This window comes from Oncorhynchus nerka, linkage group LG4, assembly GCF_034236695.1.
Source record: "Oncorhynchus nerka isolate Pitt River linkage group LG4, Oner_Uvic_2.0, whole genome shotgun sequence".
NCBI classification, from domain to species: Eukaryota; Metazoa; Chordata; class Actinopteri; order Salmoniformes; family Salmonidae; genus Oncorhynchus; species Oncorhynchus nerka.
In genome coordinates this window covers 54921197-54946062 of record NC_088399.1, presented here as the reverse complement: position 1 = coordinate 54946062, position 24866 = coordinate 54921197, and the positions used below count along the sequence as shown (strand labels likewise).

The window sequence follows — 24866 nt, the reverse complement described above, 5'->3', positions numbered from 1 at the left end:
TTGCAAGATTAGAGTTACAAAGCCAGAGGGAAAGACTAGGAAAGGATCACTGGAAAGGCGGAGAGGAGGATTGAGAAGTGTATGTGTGTGTGAGTATTTTTGTGTTCTCTCAGTGTTTGTGCTCTTGTTTTATGTTGGTCTGTGTGTATATGCCTACCTGTGTGCCTAGTGAATACAGAAGTCTACAGTTATTCAGAACCTGATGTGATGTGGTCCTCAACGTAAAATACACGTTGTCTGTTGCAGTTTCGGACAGAAAAAGAAAGAGAGAGAGTTGGTATATAAAGCGAGAGGGATGGGGAGACATGCTTTATTAGAGAAAACGCTGCAATCATAAATTTCACAACCTCCCTCACTCTTTCACCCTCTATTTTCTCCAAAATCTCTGTGAACAGAGAGGCAGTATCAATGGGATTGAATCAGCAGGGAACAGACAATTATCAATGGTGGCACGTCAATTGAATACCATTATAGATCTGGTTCGATCTTGCTTCCTTGTTATGTTGTTATGTATGGACATGTTGCTGCAACAGAGAGAGCAGAGTATAGCTGTAAGCAGCAGGATAGATAGGTCGCTAAGGGAGAGGAGAGGTATTACTACATTATATCAGAGGCTGCCTGCCCTGCAACTATGTAACGAGCTACTGAACTTTCCTCAACGCAAAATCGTGAATCACATTTCCTGACCGTAACCTTTTGTAGAGATTCTTGTTACTTTCCCGGTGAAAAATGGTTAAAGTCCTTGGGACTATTGACACACAGTGGTAAAGGATAATAAAACAGCTAGAAGTACACAGACCACTGACGGAGCGCTTAATATCTGTTTGTACACCAAATGGATTTGAAATGACACGCAACAACTACACACATATAGGGCAAAATAGTAGGACTAAAGTTATGGGCTAGGAGGTTAAAAGACAAAAGCAAATACACTAGACAAGACAATACCTGAGTGGCACAGCGGTCTAAGGCACTGCATCTCAGTGCTAGTAGGCGTCACTACAGACCCTGGTTCGATTCCAGGCTGTATCACAACTAGCCGTCAATGGGAGTCCCATAGGGCGGCGCACAATTGGTCCAGCATTGTCTGGGTTTGGACGGGGTAGGCTGTCATTGTAAATAAAAATGTGTTCTTAACTGACTTGCCTAGTTACATAAAAAAAAATATATATATATATAAAAGATGCTGACAAGAATATGCTAAGTCACATCTAAAATATTTAAAATCCACTGACTTTTTAGCTGACACATCGGATTGTCAAATGTTTGCCTGCCGACAGTACTTACTTAGCACCTCTGAACAGAGTGTCGACAGTCAATCTCTTTTGTGATCACACAGCATAGACCTTGACGTCGTCAGCCACTCAGCCTCGTTAAAATACTCCAAACCAGAAGGTGCTGCTTAGTTTATGGTCTAGATTTCAATGTTAGCTAGCTAGCTGCAGTAATGTTATTATTTTGTAGAAAGCCCTTGTTGATACTAGCCATATGGTCACAGCTAGGTAACTACCTAGCAAGATGACGAAGAAACAATTTAATTCACTCTCCATAATCCCATACTGCCAGTGCTAACCCATAGCCAAATGTTTAACTAGCTAGCTAAGGACACTGCTCTAACTCGGAAGCCAACACAGGCAGCTGTTTCATGGAAACTAATCCATTGGGATTTAATTATAATGTCAATACTAGCTACAGTTGAAAATTGGAGAACACATTGGGAGGGATTTTAGACCATTCCTCCATACAGAATATTTCCAGATCCTTGATATCCTTCATTTGCATTTATGGACTGCCACCTTGATTTTGTGGCCAAATAATACTTTTTTTGTGGTTTTTGATGTTTGTTTAGTGTCAGTGTCTTGCTGGCAGAAGAAACCAGGGTTTTGACAAAACTATCCTGGTAATGTGTAAAGTTCATGATGCTGTTGACCTTAACAAGGGTCCCAGGACCAGTGGATGCAAAATAGCCGCATAACATTAAAGGTCCATCACATTTGACAGTAGGTATAGGGTTAGTTTCTGCATATGAACCTTTCTTTGGACACAAAACCTACCACTGGTGTGTGTGGCTAAAGAGCTCTATTTCCATGTCATCCAACAAATGTAAATACCTGGAGTTTGCTAAATGGCATTGGAACTTGGATTGGAACTGGTGCTGTGGTCAGATGACATGAAAATAGAGCTCTTTGGAAATATTCTGTATGGAGGAATGGTCTAAGATCTCTCTAAGATGTGTTCTCCAATCTAATAAAACATTTTAGAAAAAGGCTCATTGCTAATGACTATGACCCCTATCTTTTTGAGAATTGTTTTTATTAATAGTTAAACAAAATGTCCCAATTTTTTGGAGCATACAATATAGCTCAGTATTTGTATTATTTATTTTATACATTCTTTTTTGTTCATTTTTTTGATCAAGGGTGCCAATAATTTGACCTGACTGTATGTAAATGAGTCTCCACAACACTATTATGAAGCAAATCCTTTGAACATCATGCCTTATTTAATGATTCACCCACGCTTACTTAAATTTGTAGTGCTTCACGGGTTTTACACTTACAAAACTGCTTGATTATTCATTAATTAAGCATTGAGAAGGTGTGCCTACAACTTTCGCTGAGGTTCCTCTCATCCTCCACTAATTTCCCCGATTCCTCCTCCGCTATTCTTCTTCATCTTTACTTATCCCACATACTTTCCTCTCCTGTCCATGCCCCCTCTTTTGTATATCACCGTGCTTCTGAAATCTTCTACTCTCCTTCTCCCTCTTTCCTTCCATCTCTCTCTGCTCCATTCTTCTCTGTCCATTTTCCTTTCTCCTCCCACTGGGCAAAAACTGGTTGCATTAACGTTGTTTTCACATAATTTCAACAAAAACATGTAATGTGATGATGTTGAATCAATGTGGAGAACTGATTGGATTTGCAAAAAGTCATCAACGTAAGGGGATTTCACATTTTTTTCACCCAACTTTGAACCTAAATTCAATCAATGACATGGTGACATTTCTTTGTTGATTTCACGTTGTAGTTGATAACTCAACCAAATGTAAATCAAAACTAGACATTGAAATTACGTCTGTGCCCAGTGGGCAGTCCTCTTCATGCCGGTCCTCTTTTTTTCTTCTTCTATATCGCCTTTTCTGAAATCTTTTCTTAAATCTTCTCTCTCTGCTCCCTTCTTCTCCGTACATATTTCCCTTTCCATGGCCCCTCTTTTGTCTTCATCACCTCTATTCTGAAATCTTCTACTCTCCTTTTCTCTCTTTCTTTCCATCTCCCTCTCCTCCCTTCCTCTCTCAGTGTCGATTCAGGGCCCTCACCAGAGAACCTTGTTGAAGAACCTTCTGAAGGACTACAATCGAATGGAGAGGCCGGTGGGCAATGATTCACACTCCCTCACAGTCTTCTTCACTATCAGTCTGATGCAGATCATGGATGTGGTAGGGATCAATGTTCATATTACATTTATGTTATTTTATCCGTCTGCTTGTCAGTACGTCGATCTGTCTGTTGGTGTCTTCGTCTATACCTGTGCAAACTCTGCTCTGTTAAAGTAAATATTCCACTGCAACTTCAAAAATGACTCAGAATTCTTTGAGGCATGTCTCTCAATATAGCTCCTTAGAAGAAGAATTGACTCAAAATGATTTACATATTATAGGATGAGAAGAATCAGGTCCTCACCACTAACATCTGGCTTCGGATGGTAAGCACAGCACAGCTTCAAGTGAACAGCTGTCGGAGTGAGAGTGAATGTATTGTATCCTTCTCAGTGGACCTTCTTAGTTATATATTCAGTTGAAGTTGAATTAAATTGCCATGTCCAATATATCCAGTCTGAGTCTATCTTCCAGAGCTGGTTTGATCATTATCTTCAGTGGAACCAGACTGAATACCCTGGAGTGAAAAACCTTCGGTTCACAACTGACCAGGTGTGGACGCCAGACATCCTCCTCTACAACAGGTAATACACCTATGGTCCTATTCATATCGTCATGCATCACATGCATGTGTTTTAGGGTTTTAAAACACTACTGTCCAGAGTTTGATCCACCCTTTCCTTTCTCTTTCCTCAGTGCAGACGATGACTTTGACTCCACCTTCAAGACCAACGTGTTGGTCAACTCCAGTGGCTTCGCGGAGTATCTCCCTCCAGGTGAGTCCCTTTCTATCTTTCCTACTCTGTTGATATTACATACAGTATCAGTCAAAAGTTTGGACACACCTACTCATTCAAGGGATTTTCTTTATTTGTACTATTTTCTACATTGTAGAATAATAGTGAAGACATCAAAACTATGAAATAACACATGGAATTATGTAGTAACCAAAAAAGTGTTAAACAAATCAATATATTTTACATTATTCAAAGTAGCCACCCTTTGCCTTGATGACAGCTTTTCACACTCTTGGCATTCTCTCAACCAGCTTCATGAGGAATGCTTTTCCAACATTCTTGAAGGAGTTCCCACATATGCTGAGCACTTGTTGGCTGCTTTTCTTCACTCTGCGGTCCAACTCATCCCACACCATCTCAAATGGGTTGAGGTCGGGTGATTGTGGAGGACAGGTCATCTGATGCAGCACCATCACTCTCCTTCTTTGTCAAATAGCCCCTACACAGCCTGGAAGTGTGTTTTGGGTCATTGTCCTGTTGAAAAACAAATGATAGTACCACTAAGCGCAAACCAGATGGGATGCCATATCGCTGCAGAATGCTGTGGTAGCCATGCTGGTTAAGTGTGCCTTGAATTCTAAATAAATCACAGACAGTGTCACCAGCAAAGCAGCTCCACATCATCACACCTCCTCCTCTATGCATCACAATGGGAACCACACATGTGGAGATCATCCGTTCACCTACTCTACGTCTCACAAAGACACGGCAGTTGGAACGAGAAATCTCAAATTTGGACTCATCAGACCAAAGAAAAGATTTCCCCTGGTCAAATGTCCATTGCTTGTGTTTCTTGGCCCAAGCAAGTTTCTTCTTATTATTGGTGTCCTTTAGTAGTGGTTTCTTTGCAGCAATTCGACCATGAAGGTCTTATTCACAGTCTCCTCTGAACAGTTGATGTTGAGATGTGTCTGTTACTTGAATTCTGTGAAGTATTTATTTGGGATGCAATCTAAGGTGCATTTAACTCTAATGAACTTATCCTCTGCAGCAGAGGTAACTCTGGGTCTTCTTTTCTTGTAGCAGTCCTCATGAGAGCCGGTTACATCATAGCACTTGATGGTTTTAGCAACTGCACCTGAAGAAACTTTCAAAGTTCTTGAAATTTTCCTGATTGACTGACCTTCATAGGGCGCTTCGACCAGCGCCATAGGGCGCTGGTCGAAGTAGCGCACTACGTAGGGAATAGGGTGCCATTTGGGATGAAATCATGATGATGTCGTGCATGGAGAATTGGGACTGCGACACACACAGGAACGCTATACTATACAGAATATCAAAGATCTGATCTGGCCTCTCGTCATAAAAGCCTGTGTAATTACTGGGGTCCATTTGGCCTCCATTTGGTCTGGAGATAAAAGACTATGGGCTCTGTATGCCAGGGAGGGTTTGGGAGCTTGACTCCTGGGTAAATAATTAAAAAGCAGCAACCCTCTGGAGCTCTCGTGGTTTTTAATGGTTTAGGAATAGTTTTCATAGCTCAGATGAGATATATGATAGAACTTTAGGTGGATGGTAACATTTGAAAATAGTTTTCATATATAGCTCAGATATGATGCGTGGTGTATTGGCAGGATGGTGTCTTAGGCTGGTTCCCAAACGGTGCCGTTTGGGACAAACACTAAGGGAACGAAAGGAAATAGATTTTGAATGCTGGGGTGATCCATCTTGTTTCCTGTACAGAGGTTGTTTTTCAGGGAATTCTCCAGAGATTTAAGATAAAAAATACAGTATGAAGTAAAGAATCTTGAGATATTGGTTGCAGTTTTAGAGGACATTTGGTCAAGCATTGTTGCTTGTCGGATCAGCTTTTAGAGTAACCTAATTATTAGCTTAGAGGATCTGTTACAGAGCTGCAGGAGAGCAGTGCATTGCAAATGGAAGTAAATGTAGCTTTTAGCTAATCGGTTTAGTTTTAGGTTTAATGAATCTAGAGAAAACAATACGTTATTACAGCCCTTACAACAGCACAAAGAGGTGAATTGTATATTGGACTGTTCATTCTTGACAATTTCACGGCTCAGAGACTATAAAGCAATGCCATTATGAGCGGGGAAAAAACAACTACTGAATTAAACTACATTTTAAATCTTGCGTTGGGAATTTGATATGTGAAGTGACTACGTTTTATAATTAATGCTGGATTTAATTTGGTTTGATTGTCAACTTCTAAACCATTAAAATTGCTTTTCAGACCCTTCTCTGTTTTTCTAAAGCTTAATTTGCATGTCTTGTGACTCATAATTCATATTTTTGAGTGCTGTTTGGAAGACTACTTTGGCATTTTGGTTGTGTGCACTACTGGACAACTCAACAGGCTTGATTTGTTGATTTCAGTTTTTACTTTGCCAGCGATCTCTCTGTGCATCGATTGTGTTGTACTTTGTGTGTCTGTGTGTGTGTGTGTGGTTCTGTATAATGAAAAAGTTGATCTGAATAGTCTGGATAAGCTGTCTGCAGAGTAGAGATCAGTGTCACTTTCTATATGGCACTCTCTGGGTGCGTCCCACCAATATATCTCCTTTCTCCTGAAGTGTAGACTCATTCACTACTTTCCACAAATCTAAAAGCATTGGATTGGTGGAGGCAGGGGCCAGGCTAGAGGGAATTTACACCAGTCATTTCCTTTAAAATCAGTGAAGGGACGTGAACAAGTGCAATATGGTAAGAGGGAGAGATAATTGGGACGTAGTCACTCACTCTTGTTCTGTTGTCATGTTTAACTGTGATTAAGTACTGATCCCTCCTCCAGAGTGCTTAAAAATAGGTACCAGAACAAGAAGATACAGTATGTGCAAAGTAACATTTTTAAAAGTGTAAGTGAACAACAAGTAAAATGTCTCTAATTTGCTCTCACAATCTCCCACTGTATGGATGTCTACACAGTGTACAAAACATTAGGAACACCTTCCTAATATTGAGTTGCACCCATTTTTGCCCTCAGAACAGCCTCGATTTGTTGGGGCATGTACTCTACAAGGTGTCGAAAGCGTTCCCACAGACGCTTCCCACAGTTGTGTCAAGTTGGCTGGATGTCCTGTCCGGGTGGTGGACCATTCTTGATACACATGGGAAACTGTTGAGAGTGAAAAACCCATCAGCGTTGCAGTTCTTGACACACTCAAACCGGCACTACCAAAACCCATTCAAAGGCACTTCAATCTTTTGTCTTGCCTATTCACCCTCGGAATGACACGCATACACAATCCGTATCTCAATTGTCTCAAAGCTTAAAAATCCTTCTTTAACCTGTCTCTTCCCCTTCATCTACACTGATTGAAGTGGATTTAACAAGTGACATCAATAAGGGATCATAGCTTTCACCTGGTCAGTCTATGTCATTGAAAGAGCTTCTTAATGTTTTGTACACTCAGTGTATATCTCCTATATGTCACTCTTTGCATCCCTTTTATCAATCTCTTTCCCTGTATGTCAGGGATTTTCATGAGCACATGTAACGTGGACGTACGTTGGTTCCCCTTCGACATCCAAAAGTGTGAGATGAAGTTTGGCTCATGGACGTACGATGGCTGGCTGATGGACCTACAAATGAACGAGGCCGACATCTCCGGTTACATGTCCAACGGGGAATGGGACCTAGTGGGTGAGTGGGATTGGACTGCCCTCCTAAATTTCTGTTATCAATTGCTCAACTTAAATTGTTAACTAAAAGCTAGAAGTTTTATGAAAATTCCCACTTTATTCTGTCCCTTACTTTTTCTCTTTTTTTTCTCACCTCACTCACTCAAGGAGTGCCAGGCACTCGTAGCGAGGTGTTCTATGACTGCTGTAAGGAGCCCTACCCCGATGTGACGTTCGTTGTGACCATCCGCCGGCGCACTCTCTACTACGCTCTAAACTTGCTCATCCCCTGTGTGCTGCTGTCCTCCATGACCCTGCTTATCTTCCTACTGCCTGCCGACTCTGGGGAGAAGATCTCTCTGGGTGAGCAGAGAGGAGAGGGTGGATGATCCAAGAGGGATGGATATTTTTCTAAAAGAAACAGAGATGAGGATGGAGGACAGCAGCATAGAGAGGAGGAGAAGGGGAAAGGCATTAGAGAGTGAAGGAATAAGAAGAGGATGGGAGGGGAATAATGGTGATGGGGAAGAAAGGATGACAGGGGAGAGAGAGTAGATTGATTCTAGTAAAGGGTGAAAACTAAAGAGCGGAGGAAAACAAAGAAGACCTAGAAGAGTTTTGGGGATGTGTAAAACGTTTAACCTGATTTGAGGATGCATTACAGTGCACTGTATTACTGGAAAATATGCATAATCCCTCATACACCACAGCCAATTAACCTATTGATGTAATGAAGCCCAGGAATTGATTAGGGAGAGAAGGCGTACATACACACAGCCTTCCAGGAATTCAGCTTGATACCATGCTTGATGAACAGGTTTTAAGGAATTTGGTGCCAAGATACAGCCTGGCTGATACCCGTTTATGTTGTGCAACACAAGCTATGTACCCAAAACCCACCGTGGTGTGGAGAGGCAGTTCTCTTTTAAACTCTCATCGAGTCTCATGTTAAAGGTAGAAATTGCACCCAGTTTTGCCTTGATGCTGATTGATTATCACCCCCAAAAATATTCCCCCAGGGAAGTTGAGACCTCTTTCTGTTTAGATTTGAAAACTAACAGTTGTAAAGCAAGGGGGCAGCGCTCACGGGCTATTTGTATGGGTGTTTCAGCGAGACGGACATAGAGGGGAACCAACCAGTGTAAAAGCACAGCCCCCTTCATTATTGACACCATCTGCGGCCCAAATGGCACCATATTCCCTTTATAATCTACTACTTTTGACAAGGGCTCTAGTCAAAAGTAGTGCACTACATGGGGAATAGGGTGCCAACATCAAAAGGAGCCTCTCCAGATGCTGAAGTCAGGAGGACTTGGAGTTTGGTATCAACCAGGCTTGCCAAGATAAGCATATGGCCTTACATGAGAGCCACTGTCCATCTCTTCTGTGACATTCTTTAAAGTTAAATTCTACATTTCCTCTCGACCCTTGAAGTGACACTTGTTTAATCTATTGAGCGAACAGGGCCGACTCACTTGAAAGATGTTTGTTTTATCGGCTTGCTTCTGCACGGTACCAGTTATGCCAAGAAAGCACTTGGAAAATGTGGGGGGGGGGAAGAAAGTGGGACAGAGGTAATGGGAGGAGATGAAGATTAGATCTGGTGAATGAAGAGTGAGATGGGGAAGAGAGAGGGAGCAGAGACAGCCGGGGTAGATGGATTGCTAATATAGGGTAAGCATATGTGTGGGTTAGAAGTAAGGCTCTACTAAGGGCAATTGAAGAAGAGGAATGGTCCAAAAGTAATTCACTTTGAGTATATTACTCTGTCACACTTTGCAATTTGCATCAGATCGAACCAAATCTACTCGTATGAAGTTGAAATCAATTACGTTGGCTTGACTGGCAAAGAACATAAAATATTTGCCAAACGAGATGCCTATAAGGTTTATCTTTACAAATGTCGATTTCTGGACGCTCGCCCGGGATCAAACCTGATTGAGGCACAGATGTTAATAAATGTGTGAGGAGTGGTGTGTGTTGTAGTTGTACTGAGTATCACACACATTTTATTACCCCTAGTCAGTTAAAATGGAGATTGTGCTCAGCAGCCACTCACGGTTTTATACATTTTCAATATCTTCCTCTCTCTGTTCAGGTATCACTGTGCTGCTCTCGCTCACAGTCTTCATGTTGCTGGTGGCAGAGATCATGCCAGCCACTTCAGATTCCATCCCTCTCATAGGTGTGTTCTCATACAGTTTGTTGTTTTGGCTCTGTACTCCAGCACTATGGATTTGAAATGATACAATGACTATGAGGATAAAGTGCAGACTGTCAGCTTTAACTTGAGTGTATTTTCATCTATTTCGAAATTACAGCACTTTTTGTGCATAGTCCGCCCATTTTAAGCAGACCAATACACTTATATATGTATTAAAGAAGAAAAAAAATAAGTATTTGGTCCCATATTGATAGCACGCAATGTCTACATCAAGCTTGTGACTCCACAAATTTGTTGGATGCATTTGCGGTTTGTTTCAGATTATTTTGGGCCTAATAGAAATCAATTATAAATAATGTATTGTGTCTTTTTGGAGTCACTTTTGTTAATAAGAATAGAATGTGTTTCTAAATACTTCTACATTAATGTGAATGCTACCATGATTACAGATAATCGTGAATGAATCATGAATAATGATGAGTGAGAATGTTAGAGGCACAAATATCTTATCCCCAAGACATGCTAACCCCTCACCCTTACAATAACATGGGAGGTTAGAATTTTATGGGGGTATGATATGTGTGTCTAACTTTCTCACATCATTATTCACGATTCATTCAGGATTATCCGTAATCATGGTAGCATCCACATTAATGTAGAAGTAAATCCAAAGTGCTGGAGTATATAGCCAAAACAACATGTAACTGTCCTAATACTTTTGGAGCTCACTGTATGTCTGTTAAGAGTGTAGTGTGTGTGTTTGAAATAATTGTCCCAAATGTTGGTTAGTTCCTGGTGATCTAACCATCTGTTTGTCCTTAACTGTAATTGACTAAATAAATCGTAAAGATTCAATGGTGGAAATGATGTACGGTGAGCTCACTGCAGCCAGACAGATGAGTTGCCCCCCTTTGACTACTAAAACACAAATCCAGCCCATTAAAGCCCAAGAAAAATGTCATGATCAGCAAGAAAACCACTGTTAGCATTATTGTTATTACAAATGGCTTCCTCTCTCTACTCTAATTGTTTTCTCTCTTTCCTGCCCCCCTTTCAGGACAGTACTTTGCTAGTACTATGATCATTGTTGGGATGTCAGTCATAGCTACAACGGTGGTGCTGCAGTATCATCACCACGACCCAAACGGAGGCCAGATGCCCAAATGGGTAAGGCCAGACCTCATGCTGTCCAAAGACAGTTACATTTGACATTTTAGTCATTAAGCAGACACTCTTATCCAGAACAACTTACGGAGCAATTTTCCTTACTCAAGGGCACAAACAGATTTTTCACTTAGGAGGCTCGGGATTCAAACCAGCGACCTTTCAGTTACTGGCCCAACGTCTAAACCGCTAGCCTACCTGCCGCCATTCATTACTAACTATGAGCATTTCCCATAGGAAAACACGGCACTCTTAGCGCCATGTGCTAACCCACCAAACCTTCCATGGCTGGTCTCCTGGTATACCACAATGAAACAGTTTTTACTCCATTATGGCTAATGCTAACAAGATAACTCTTGGTTTGCCATACCCCTTTGGTATAGCCATTTTCTCGTTGTTGCAACTGGCCAAACACGTGTGGGTCGTTATTGAATTGTAGTGGCATTTGGGCATGGAATTTTAGAATTGAATTTAATTTAAAATGTATGGGTCCATCTTCCACTTCTAAATCAACTAATATGGTGGCTTAATTACTTTAGATCCTTTGTACCATTATGATAACATTGCACCACCAGGAGGAGTAGTGATGGTAATACCAATGACAAATGAGGTAATTGAGAATTTTCTAAAATCGAGGCAAAATATGCTCAAATCTAAGGTCATTAACCCTTTAAAAATGATTTACTAAAGTGATATGATTAATCATTTTGGCGGGGCAGGGCTTTACCTAGCAAAGACTGATAGATGACCTGGAGCCAGTGGGGTTGGCGACAATTATGTAGTGAGGGCCAGCCAACGAGAGCATACAGGTCGTAGTGGTGTGTAGTTTATGGGGCTTTGGTGACAAAACGGATGGCACTGTGATAGACTACATCCAGTTTGCTGAGTAAACTGTTGTAAATGACATCGCCGAAGTCAAGGATCGGTAGGATAGTCAGTTTTACGAGGGTATGTTTGGCAGCATGAGTGAAGGAGGCTTTGTTTGCAAAATAGTAAGCCGATTCTAGATTTAATTTTGCATTGGATATGCTTAATGTGAGTCTGGAAGGAGAGTTTACAGTCTAACCAGACACCTAGGTATTTGTAGATGTCCACATATTCTAAGTCAGAACCGCCCAGAGTAGTGATGCTAGTCGGGCGGGAGGGTGTGGGCAACAATCGGTTGAAGAGCATGCATTTAGTTTTACTAGCATTTAAAAACAGTTGGAGGCCATGGAAGGAGTGTTGTATGGCATTGAAGCTTGTTTGGAGGTTTGTTAACGCAGTGTCCAAAGAAGGGACAGATGTATACAGAATCTTGTCGTCTGCGTAGAGGTGGATCAGAGAAACACCAGCAGCAAGAGCGACATCATTGATATATACAGAAAAAAAGAGTCGGCCCGAGAATTGAACCCTGTGGAACCCCCATAGAGACTGCCAGGTCCGGACAACAGGCGCTCCGATTTGACACACTGAACTCTTTCTGAGAAGTAGTTGGTGAACCAGGCGAGGCAGTCATTTGAGAAACCAAGGCTATTGAGTCTGCCGATAAGAATGCGGTGATTGACAGAGTCTAAAGCTTTGGCCAGGTCGATAAAGATGGCTGCACAGTACTGTTTTTTTATCGATGGCGGTTATGATATCATTTAGGACCTTGAGCATGGCTAAGGTGCACCCATCACCAGCTCGGAAACCAGATTGCATAGTGGAGAAGGAACGGTGGGATTCGAAATGGTCAGTGATCTGTTTGTTAACTTGGCTATCGAAGATTTTAGAATGGCAGGGCAGGATGGATATAGGTCTATAACAGTTTGGGTCTAGAGTGTCTCCCCCTTTGAAGAGGGGGATGACCGCGGCAGCTTTCCAATCTTTGGGAATCTCAGACGATACGAAAGAGAGATTGAACAGGCTAGTAATAGGGGTTGCAACAATTTTGGCAGATCATTTTTAGAAAGAGAGGGTCCAGATTGTCTAGCCCAGCTGATTTGTAGGAATCCAGATTTTGCAGCTCTTTCAGAACATCAGCTGTCTGGATTTGGGTGAAGGAGAAGCAGGGGGGCTTGGGCAAGTTGCTGCAGAGGGTGCTGAGCTGTTGGCCGGGTTAGGGGTAGCCAGGTGGAAAGCATGGCCAGCCATAGAAAAATGTTTATTGAAATGATCAATTATCGTAGATTTATCGGTGGTGACAGTGTTTCCCAGCCTCAGTGCAGTGGGCAGCTGGAAGGAGGTGCTCTTATTCTCCATGGACTTTTGGAATTAGTGCTACAGAATGCAAATTTCTGTTTGAAAAAGCTAGCCTTAGCTTTCTTAACTGACTGAGTATATTGGTTCCTGACTTCCCTGAAAAGTTGCATATCGTGGATGCTAGTCGATGCTAATGCAGAACGCCACAGGATGTTTTTGTGCTGATCAAGGGCAGTCAAGTCTGGGATGAAACAAGGGCTATATCTGTTCTTAGTTCTATTTTTTGAATGGGGCATGCTTATTTAAGATGGCGAGGAAAGCACTTTTAAAGAGCAACCCGGCATCCTCTACTGACGGGATTAGGTCAATATCTTTCCAGGATACCCGGGCCAGGTCGATTAGAAAGGCCTGCTCGCTAAAGTGTTTTAGGAAGCATTTGACAGTGATGGGGGGTGGTCATTTGACCACTGACCCATCATGCATGCAGGCAATGAGTCAGTGATCGCTGAGATCCTGGTTGAAGACAGCAGAGGTGTATTTAGAGGGAAAGTTGGTCAGGATGATATCTAAGAGGGTGGCCATGGTTACGGATTTAGGGTTGCACCTGGTAGGTTCTTTAATAATTTGTGTGAGATTGAGGGCATCTAGCTTAGATTGTAGGACGGCTGGGTTGTTAAGCATATCCCAGTTTAGGTCACCTAACAGCACGAACTCTGAAGATAGATGGGCGGCAATCAATTCACATATGGTATGCAGGGCACAGCTGGGGGCTGAAGGTGGGTCTATAACAAGCGGCAACGGTGAGAGATTGTTTCTGGAAAGGTGGATTTTTAAAAGGAGAAGCTCGAATTGTTTGGGCACAGACCTGGATAATATGACAGAACTCTGCAGGCTCGCTCTGTAGTAGATTGCAACCCTGCCCCCTTTGGCAGTTCTATCTTGTCGGAAGATGTTATAGCTAGGGATAGAAATTTCAGGATTCCTAAGCCTTCCTAAGCCATGATTTAGACACGGCTAGGACATCACGGTTGGGGGATAAATGGACAGTAAATTGGATGATCACAGCTGAGTGAAATAGCACAGAATTGCAAACATTGTTAATATCCAATCAACATTAAATAACCCTAAACCGAGGAACTGTCTCTCTCACCGTCTCTCTAATAGGAGTACAATCTACATAACTTCACCTACTCAGTGTATAAATTCCAGCGGCATAGCCCTCTAATTCAATTAGGTACACCCATTTCTTGCAAAACATGCAAGAAGAAATTACTGGTGAAATTATCAAGCGATAAAAAGCAAGTGAACGGAGAGAATACATGCCAAAGTATTACTGTGAAGCTTTGTGATTGGTTCACCCAGGTGAGCGTCGTCCCAAAGCCGGGACTTGTTGAACGGCTCGGTTTTCACAGAGCCATGGGCAGAATTTAAGAAAATACTGCAGCAATGACTAGTTCTCGAGGCGGATTTTAATGTACCACGTTTTTTACCCCATAGCCCTTTCAGATATAAAAAGAAAAGACGGTATGTAAAGACTGGTTTTGGTCTAGATATAAAAAGGGATAAAAGATATGTAAGGAGGAGACAGATGCCACGGTGTCTTAACTTTAATTCCGTGGTTAGAATTTAAATATAGCTTTATATCCCACAAAAGGTAATTGTAAAATTCCTGCCTTAGGCAATTTTCTCATTCTTGTGCTCATGAAAGTAGCATTGAATACTAAAGGTCAAGTTGAATATACCAGCATCCGCATACACAACCCACTGTGTCAAGCTTTAACTGCCTTAACGGTTTTCCCTCCAAGTGTATTACCCTTTGTAAGAGTAAGTGTATTCCTCACTAGATGCGTTTTCCTCCCTTGCTATGTATCTATATTATAACATCCTTCTCTGATTGATTCTCCCTTTCAGGTTAATGTGGTCCTACTGCAGTGGGTAGCATGGTTCCTACGTATGAAGCGCCCAGGGGAGAGTGATGACCCAGAGCGACCACCCTGCGCCCCCCACCTACGCCGCTGCTCTTCAAGCTCCCAAAGCGGTAGCATCCCTAACCATCCAGACCCCATGCTCAACCCACTGCACCCCCAGAACCTGGCCCCTCTCCAGGCTGGCCCCCTGCACGCGGGTCAACCCCACCTTCACGCCCAGTCCAGCGCCAACAACAACGGAAACCTGCTCTACATCGGCTTCCAGAACCTGGACGACCCCCCACTGCTCCCAGACCACATCCAGAGTTATAGCATCTCAGCCGGGCCTCCTCGAGTAGCAGGCAGCCCCCCTCCACCACCCCCCACCCCCAACGAGGACACTGTGGGCTGCCCTAGCACCATTTCCAGTGGCGGAGGCTTTGGAATAGGGGTTGGAGGACAGTACTCGGGAGGGGGTATAGGTGATCCCCAGCTCCAGGCTATTCTGGAGGAGGTGCGTTACATGGCGGACCGCTTCCGTGAACAGGATGAGACGGAGAGCGTGGCCGACCAGTGGAAGTTTGCGGCAGCTGTCATTGACCGGCTCTGCCTGGTGGCCTTCAGTATGTTCAACATCATCTGCACCATCGCCATCCTCATGTCCGCTCCCAACTTTGTCGAGGCTGCCTCCAAGGACTTCTTCTGAGGAAGAAGAGGATGGGGCAGAGGAGAAGAGAAAGAATGAGGGAGAAGAGATGTAGGGGAGAAAGAGCAGGATGTGGAATGATTTGGGGCTTAGTCCAAGAGGGCTATTGTCAGGGACCCTCCTGTCAAGATGAGGGGGGTTCTTTGGAGATGACTATAGAACATCTCAAGATGTTCTCTTGAAGTCTATCAATGACTTCTGATGAAATGGAACAGGATGGGGCGCGATGAGTTTATGGGCGAAGAATCCAAAAAGGCATGGTTCAACGACTGTACAGGGTGAAGTAAATTGTACTGAATTATGAGGCTTTTTCAAAGACCTTTAAGAAGTGAAGGTGAACAGGAAGGGCAATAAGAAAAGTGGAGCATGGGATAATTCAACCTGAGATTGGGAAGATTGCAGTACTTACAGAAAGAGAGAGAGGGAAATAGACAGATGGATAGGGCTGTTTTATTTGATGTCAAATCCCAGAAAAGAAAAAAAGGCAAAGAAAGACTGCATCATTTACTGAAACAGGGGACCAGGAGGGAGGGGGAGAGACTGACTTTTACAAGGAAAGACAAGGAATGAGTGTGTGAACAGACAGAGGTTTTCCCTGGTGACAGTGAAGGTGGGAGGGTCAAACAAACTGAACTTGGCCTTGTCTCTGAGATAGAAAGAACAAAGCGGATTAGAGGAATGAAAATAATATCTAATCTTTCATTCTGTCATTTGTTTCATGGGCATCAAATTGAAAGGCCTTAAATAACATGCAGCCGATTTCAGATCAGTTGAGGCACCAAATGAATTCCCATTTAACAGCCCCATTTCCTTCCCCAGGCCTTATCTGTCAGTGGGTTGCCAGTGTATACCAATCTCCACTTTTTGTCCTACGGTGTGTAGCGCTCCTTGTGATTGGGCAACTGCATTAGTGTGTAATCAGTGTAATTGCCAGTAATTGTGTTACAGTGGAGGGTCGATCCAATAATGACCCATCAAACAGTCACCTAATAGAATTTGGCAGGTCCTAATAGAGAAGGCTGATCTCATTGAGCTCCAAAGTGAAATCTTAATATACTGTATGCGAGGTCAGCAACTTTAAGAGGAATGTGAAGGAAAGTGATCCTCAAACCTCAAGATGAACACACAAATGACTTGGATGATTGGAATGACACTCATTTTTATATTGCACAATATGGTTGATAATTGATGGGAGTTTTATTTTTCGATATTTTCATATTTTCCAAATTCAACATATACTTACTAAAATATATTTCCTATCGTTATTTTAAAGACCTGAGACAGCTCCTGGAAGATCTCACATCTCCCGCTCGCTCTATAAACTGACGCATCTCCTCCCTTCAGTGGAAACCTCAAGCTGGGAGTTGGACTGACTCTCTGGCACACACATGTATAGAAACATTTCCCATCCCGAAATAAAGTATTATTTTTCTACCATCCTTGCCTTCCTCAACGGACACTGGTGCTGATATACGCAAGAGAAAAATGACAGAGGGGCAGAGAAAGTGCTGACACAGCGCGCGCCGGACAGGGTTTTAATTGATTACTCCTTCAGGAAGAGAGGAGGGAGGAAGGAAGGAGGGGGTAGACGGGCCATGCTCGGTAATTCAATGGATTTATAAGAGAGGACCAGGGAAATAGCCACTCGACAAAGCATAACTCAGTCACACAATAATGCAAAATATGTAGTATATTAATAGTACATTTTGGTAAATGCACATTTTCAATGTCAAATGGGTTAGCATCTATTGACTAGGATGCTCATTATGCGTCTCTGACATTGTGTAAGTTTCAGGTATATGGTTCTCTCCAGTCCATACAGTACGTTTTATTCTGTCAGTATAATCAACACTCTGGTTCTCTTTCACTCGCTCTATTCATCTCTTTCCCCCTCCCATTCATCTCTATTTTTCTTGATCTCTCCTTCTGTGTGTGTAGTCAGTGTTTGAGTTTTTAGCATGTTACTCAGTGTCAGACGGATGGCGAGGCTATATTTATAGAGGCTGTTCTCCTACTGCAGGTTGTCTGACTGGGTAATTCTCTCTTTCTGAGGCACTGGGGTCGGCAAATGTGCAGCGTTGGCACTCTGAGCTCCGAGATTTACTGGGTTCACTCAGATGGAAAAAGAAGAGAGTAGATGAGGGGAGAATGTGTGTGTGTGTCCGTGCTGTTTGTGTGTAGAGGAATGTGTGCTTGCGTGTGTAAGCTTTGAATCAGTTGTTTTTTCTGTCTCTCAGTTAATGAGCAGTTGGAGCCAAGGCCCTCTCCGCGGCGAGAGATTTTTCTCAAGAAGGCCAATAGAAGTGTACACGTCTAGAAAGATTGTTTTGAGTGTGAATGGGCGCTGCAATTTCACATTAAAAAGGCACATTACTGCAGTGCACGGGCGGAATGAAAACCTACAGCTTGAATAGAGACCTAAAACACATGCCTGTGGCAGGCACACTTAAATAAACTCCAGTCACACACAACTGTTAATACTGCACACACACACAGCTTGTAGGTCAACAACCTTATAAATTGCACCCTCTCAGCACCCCCCACCGTTTGCTCAGTTTCCCTAAGACAGTTCTGTAGAATACGACCATATTCCCAATGTTGTGCGGTTGATCAATGCCTTTTCATTACCGGCTGGACGGAAGCGCTGACGTGAGGTAGAGAGCGGCAGACCTGCTCAGGACCGTGATTAATGCTTGTACCCGCCCGGTCCCACCTGGGGACGCATCGTTAGCCTTGATTAAATATGAGTCCCAAATTATGGCTCTGGTCAAAAGTAGTGAACCATATAAGGGTGCCATTTGAAATACAACCTCAGCCTGCCAAGCCACCGAGCTGAGTGTAATTCAGCTGTCCCAGACCTCTGCGGTCACAAGGTTAAGTGGCCAGCTGGTCGCGGGCGATTAGTGAGCCAACGAAGGGACTGTAGTCTGGCCATAAGTCAAAATTGGTCAGTTTCCGAGGTGGACCGAAACATGGGTCAGTTGATTTTTATACTGTGTGTCTTTGTTGATTAAGAACATTATTCTTTATGTAGAAATGGACTTGCAGATGGAGAGAATCTCACCTGGAACAGCTAGGTTGGTCAGGGTTCAAAGTGTACGTGAGTTGAATTCAATTGTAGCTCAGACTTCCATGGTCAATGGGAATGAAATAAAACAGAAATCAAGAGAATCAATGAAAATTGTTCATGAACTAATTAAATGTTGAACTCCAACTGAAGACAAAAGTACCTGCTTTATCACCGATAACCTAAAATATACTGTCAAGTAAAAACATAATTCCCAATATAGTGTACTACTTTTGACCAGGGCCCATTGGCCTAAAAAGTAGTGCAAAATGGTTGCGTTTAGACAGGCAGCCCAATTCTGATATTTTGCCCAATTATTGGCAAAAGACCAGAATTGGCTTGCCTGTGTGGGAATGCAGCTTTTGTAGTGAATAGAGTGCCATTTGGGACTCAGTCGGGGACTTCATTGGTGCCCATTACCACTGGGGTGCCAGATTTGACATACAGCTGTAGCCTCTCAATTAGAGCCACACTGATGACTGTTGTAATCTCCTAAATAATGTCCGAGCCCTATATAAATCTACCTGAACAAACCAAATTCCTCTACCATAATGAGAAATTCAAATAAGCCATTTGTTAAGGCTAAAGGGGAGCGATCAAGGATAAATTCCAGATCATTTATGTAACCTTTTACTTTGCTCAGGTAAGAGTCCATTTCACCTATGCTTGTGCTAGCAAGCTGCCTTAAGTCAGTGCCATCACAGACTGACTGACAGCACAATAAAGACCTTTGCATGGAGTGCCCATTGGACCTTTATTATTAGTCAGTGCTCTTGAAGTCTTTTTGCCTCTTCGGTCCAGGGTGCATTGCATGGTGCCGTTGCGAATGTCAGGCTCCACTCAGAGGCACATCGATCTGCAGGTTGAACATGGTGAGATTGTAGACTCCTAAATTGATAATTCAGTTTTAGGCGATATTACAGCTAACTAGTTCCTTCACATGGTGATATTGACTTGTAGTTATTGTGTGTAGCTACATTTACTAGCTATCTAGCTAGCCCATAAAGAGAGCATTGCATTGTGGGTTTTGTAGTGGACTTGAGCTGCAACAGATTTCCACAACGATTTTCACATTGCTACCAACCTTATAAACAACACATTTGTGTGTGTGTGTGAGACCACAATCAATTAGTCTCTGCCCTAGGGATGAACAGGAATAAAAGTACAGTAAACAAAACATCTGGAACACTTTTCTTCAATATATCATTTTATTTAAAATAACATTACAATTTATTACTCTACATTACATTTTCAAACCAGTTTTTCCTTTTTACATTGGTTAGTAAACCTTCATATATTCTAAGATATAAAAAAAACTTCCCATTTGAGTTTCAGTATCGGTTGTTAATTCGTGTCCGTAGTTTGAGTAAATGCAACACTGCTTTACTTCCAGAACTTGACTTAATGTATATTTAAGTTAGCTTTTGCGTCGCCAAATACCCTACACAAAATAACTGACCAACAGTGGTGCTAGCACACAACACTATGATTTCCCACAACTTGAATAATTTGATGAAATAAATTATACGTTTTCAATCGAGAGAAAGTGCATTTTTATCCAAATTACAATTTTGCAATAATTTACATTTAGAAGAAACAAGTCTTGTTTTTAATGTGCCTATACTTGCAATCGAACAAAAGCCCTGCTCACCTGAAGCGTAAGGTACAGAAATAAAATGTTTTAGCTACACAAAGGCCTACCATGTTATTCTTTTAGAACATCTAGCTCATATGGAAAAAAAGTGTGTGATGTCCTTTATCGCTGGGGTGTGTTCAGAACATTTTGGAACGTTCAGATAGAAATACAGCTTGTAGAACAAACACCCCTCTCTGACATGCAGAATAAGTGACCAGCTCAAGTTCGACATTGTTTGGCTACTGAAAGTAGCCCAGGAGTGGCGTTGTTCCGTTCAGAAGGGTGGTGTAACTGGACTACAACAGTGTCAAGCTGCTATCAGAGGAGGACACTGACCTTTTAATAATACCGCAACAAAAAAGGTACAGGACAGACTGACCTTTAAAATCCATTTGATAGGGGAGACATGATAATTCTCTTAAAAGGGACATTATAGAGATAAAGCAAAGTATGTGTAGGTGACTAGCGTAATTGTCACTCGGAGCAAATTAGGGAAAGACATCTTAGTATCACTGGCATCTTGCCGGCTCCTGCTCGCTGGATGACAAGGACACCCCACTCTACATACAAGTGTGCACCTGTGTATTTGTATGCGTGTCTGTGCCTCTGTATTCCCAGGGTATAAAAGCTAAGAGAGCACCTGCTTCAGCCTAGAGACGTACACCGAAGTCTGTCAAATGCTTTAGCTCAAGGACACATACCATTATGATGACAAACATTATAGAACATTAACATGAATATGTTATAAGTGTGAGTGAGTCAGTTACGTGGTCTGGGGCGATGTTAGACTGGGCATGCTCAGACAGCGTAGTGCTGCCAAGGCAACCACATCTAATCTGATGGCAGACCAACCTGGAGTGGAGGAATGGAACACTGAAAGGAGGCGCGCACACGCTAGTTGTCGCTCTCCCCTCTCTCAAAACTACACACACGTTCTGGTAGAGGGATCTGCTATCTTTATGTCATCCATCTCTAAATTGGCTATTACTCTGGCTGTCAAAACGAATAGGCAGCACCTCAATTGCACATCTTCAGCACTTCTTTCAGAATGCAGCAGTGGCATTTATAACTGACATGCTAGTGTATCGTTTTGTCATTGCCAATTCTCCTTTCGGGAGGCAAGAGTGCAGAACCATGCAATTAAGAATGGTACAGTTTTACACCTGTCAAACTTCAGTAATAGCCTTCATTTCAACATAGTTGAGGCATGGAAGGGATGTGGGCTAACCTTATACAGCCTGAAAAGGCTGCAAGGCATAGCTCGCTAGGGGAGGGGAAATGCCACCCATCTATCTCTATCTGCACAGCTGTCACCCTGCATAACCCCCTCTGGGTTGCATCCCAAATGGCACCCTATTACCTATGTAGCCCTATGGGCCCCGGCCAAGAGAAGTGCACTTCCTTGGGAATAGGGTGCCATTTGAGATGCCGCCTTGAGTCTTTATCTGCTGCCTCAAAACCTAAACCCCCATGGCCACGCCCCAATCGGGCCTACCGCCTTAGCAATACTGAGGAAAGACTGGAAACGCATGCTCACACCAGCCTAATACTATACCCATTTGGTTAGGCAAGGTGCAATGAGGGGCAACAGAGAGACATCCTGCATAATAACTGTACCTGCTCGGGCTGTTGTGGCCACACTCCCACTTGTTAATGCACTTACTTCTACGCAGGAACACAGGCAGACACAGGTGCACACACACGCACCACTTGTCCTCCTGACACAGTTAAACTGCAGAGCAGTACTTAGTGGTGAGTTACAGAGCCCAGGGAAGCAATCTCTAGGGAAGGTCCTGAAAGACCTTTCCCTCGCTTGGTCCACTCAACACTGACTCAGTAGTACTGAGTGGTACTTTAGTAGTACTCTACTGCTCTCTGCTGGTTGCACTAAGCACTGCACCCGAACACACACAACACTACTTCCATCCCTTTCTCCCAGTCTGTATACGTCGATCAATACTCCGAGTGGGGGAAATATTCACTTTGTTCGTAGTTTCTCTGAATGTTTAGTTCAAGGTCAAGCCCTGACTTCATTGAGTAGATGCAAACACCATTGATAAAAAACAACACATTTTTATCTCTGAACTTGGGAGATTCTACTGAATTACCACAACAATTTTAAGGGGATAAATGTTCACACTTTCAGTTGTGGTGAACTGCCAACAGACATTCTAAACAAGAGTGTATTAGATAGGTTAGAAAATGTGAAAAATAGAGCAAGGATGAGAAGCCAAGGAGGAAGCTCCCCTGTTAACTTTCTACACGGTTAGAATAAGAAAGTCATTTCTTGAGCTCTTATATTAATCATATATTAATTTAGTAGACTACAGCCTCCTAGGCTTTTGACAGATAACCTTTGACAGATAACCTAAAGCAGGTTTTCCTAAAACATAAGTGTACTGTTTTTATGAACATAACACCTTGCATCAGTTACTTTTGTCTCCTATTCTTTTGAAAAGCATGAGCTGGCGCACACCCAAAAAAGTTAGAGGCGCTGACTAATGCCGAGTAAACTGTAGACTATAAAAATAGAGTTGCACACACACACTCCCAGTAATTGATTGGGTAAACCACCCAATTCATTACTGGGAGCTTATATTCAGATTGTGTGACTATTTTTGTAGACTACAGCCTCCTAGGCTTTTGACAGATAACCTTTTGTTTCTTACCCTACTTGTCCAAAAAACATAATCTGATAATGTCCTGCATCAGTGAAAACAATGCTATATCCCGTTTAGCATTGCCAGTGACAATGGTGTCCCGCCCACCCTCTATCATGTTTCCCAGCATGTCATCTTGTAGTTCAGCAGACCAGAGGCACATTGAAAGCATTAGCCCGGACCAAACGTGTTGTAGAACTGGCCTAAACAATCACATCGCAGATGCCGGCTGGCCTCCTCGCTGGCGTGTCATCTGTTGATCACGTCAAGGTGTTCCCTTCGTCCAATGGTGTCGCAGGCTGCTGTGAACATTGACCAATCGCACTGTACTGTTCGGTTTCCTCAACCAGTGGGGTGGAAGAACTCAGCTAGTGTCCCGCCCCATGTCAGGGGTGATGCACGGAGGAAAAAGTATATGCTGTTCTATGAACATCTAGTAATGACATTTTTTTTTTTTCCTTCATTGCTCGTCGTCTATCTGCGAATTCCTGGGTTTGTGTGATTACATTAAAAAAACAAAAATAAATAAATTGATTTCCAGTTTCTGGAGTGAATCGCCTCAGTTCTCTTTTTTTGTTTCTTTTGCGGATGGCGTTCTCGGTTGTGATGGTGCGAGTGGACCGATTCTGGTGGAGTATTTAGGATGTGGCGATCTCGCCCCCTAGATGGCGCCATCCCTTCTGTGTCTCCAGAGCAGGGAGATATTCTAGAAGAGAGAGAAGGTTCAAGAAACCAAACTCAACCGCTCACTTCCTGACCAGTAAAGCTGCAGATAGAAATGTAACAATCAGAGCAGACTGTGTCCAGTGTTCACTCTACACTTCTGCTGTTGCTGTTCATTTGCCTTTGATGCACTTTACCTTTACTGTTCATTTGCTGTTCACTTTCCTTTGCCATTAATATTCCTTTGCTGTTCACTTTCCTTTGCCATTAATATTCCTTTGCTGTTCACTTTCCTTTGCCATTAATATTCCTTTGCTGTTCACTTTCCTTTGCCATTAATATTCCTTTGCTGTTCACTTGTCTCCCCTGTTAATTTCCCTTTAATGGTCATTTTGCATCTGGCTTTCATATTCCCTTGCTCTTAATTTGCCTTTGCTGTATCAGACTCTCCCACAGGGTAAATACCTATCAGTCTGTGTCTATTCATCTTTGTGAAGTGACCTTGAAGTGGATCACATGACTGCTGTTCTTTTATGCCCATAAGCATACACCTGTATTTGTGCTCCTGTACACCTCACCTCAGAAGATGATTAACTTTGTTCTGTTCTCACTCATTCTTACCTACTGGGAGTGTTGGACTTGGGTGCTTTAAGCTTTTATGTCACTGAGTATAGTGGGCTGTTAAAACTCGTAAAATCTTTATCTCTCTCACATCCACCATGTACTTACTGGAAACAGTAGCATTGTGAAGGGTTCATGTGGGTTATGTTGGACAACAAGGCTGACAGCATCTTGCCAGACCACACTTACCATTGTTACTGCAGTTCTGGTTGTCTTTGTCAGAGGCCTCTTTTTCAATCTAAAATGTAGATAAGGAAAGGCGAAAAGTGTGAGACAAGAACCATCGGCAGAGAGAGGGGAAAATGGACATTTAGACTGCCTAATGTCGTAAAATCCATTGTCTAAAACTCTTGG

At 42.7% G+C, this 24866-nt stretch overlaps 2 protein-coding genes across 3 annotated transcripts in view; one reads left to right on the top strand and one right to left on the bottom strand.

The window, feature by feature from the left end:
* On the top strand, positions 1–23625 carry LOC115128208 (neuronal acetylcholine receptor subunit alpha-7-like). The gene is made up of 10 exons (XM_029657859.2): positions 1–2940; positions 3303–3442; positions 3664–3708; positions 3857–3966; positions 4079–4158; positions 7616–7783; positions 7930–8124; positions 9860–9946; positions 10983–11092; positions 15164–23625. The coding sequence occupies exons 1-10, from the start codon at positions 2889–2891 to the stop codon at positions 15863–15865; spliced, it is 1689 nt and encodes a 562-aa protein (XP_029513719.1). The 5' UTR covers positions 1–2888; the 3' UTR covers positions 15866–23625.
* The window catches only part of LOC115128207 (sorting nexin-27-like), a 42010-nt gene continuing 39765 nt past the window's right edge, over positions 22622–24866 (bottom strand). The window contains exons 12-13 of one of the 2 annotated variants that reach the window (XM_029657855.2): positions 24702–24750; positions 22622–23934 (exon numbers count right to left, since the gene is read on the bottom strand). In XM_029657855.2, the coding sequence (XP_029513715.1) occupies positions 23867–23934; positions 24702–24750 (117 nt within the window). In that variant the 3' untranslated portion in view covers positions 22622–23866. Of the gene's footprint in view, positions 23935–23955; positions 23995–24701; positions 24751–24866 lie in introns of those variants that run through there. The other variant, XM_029657857.2, reaches the window with a different exon arrangement.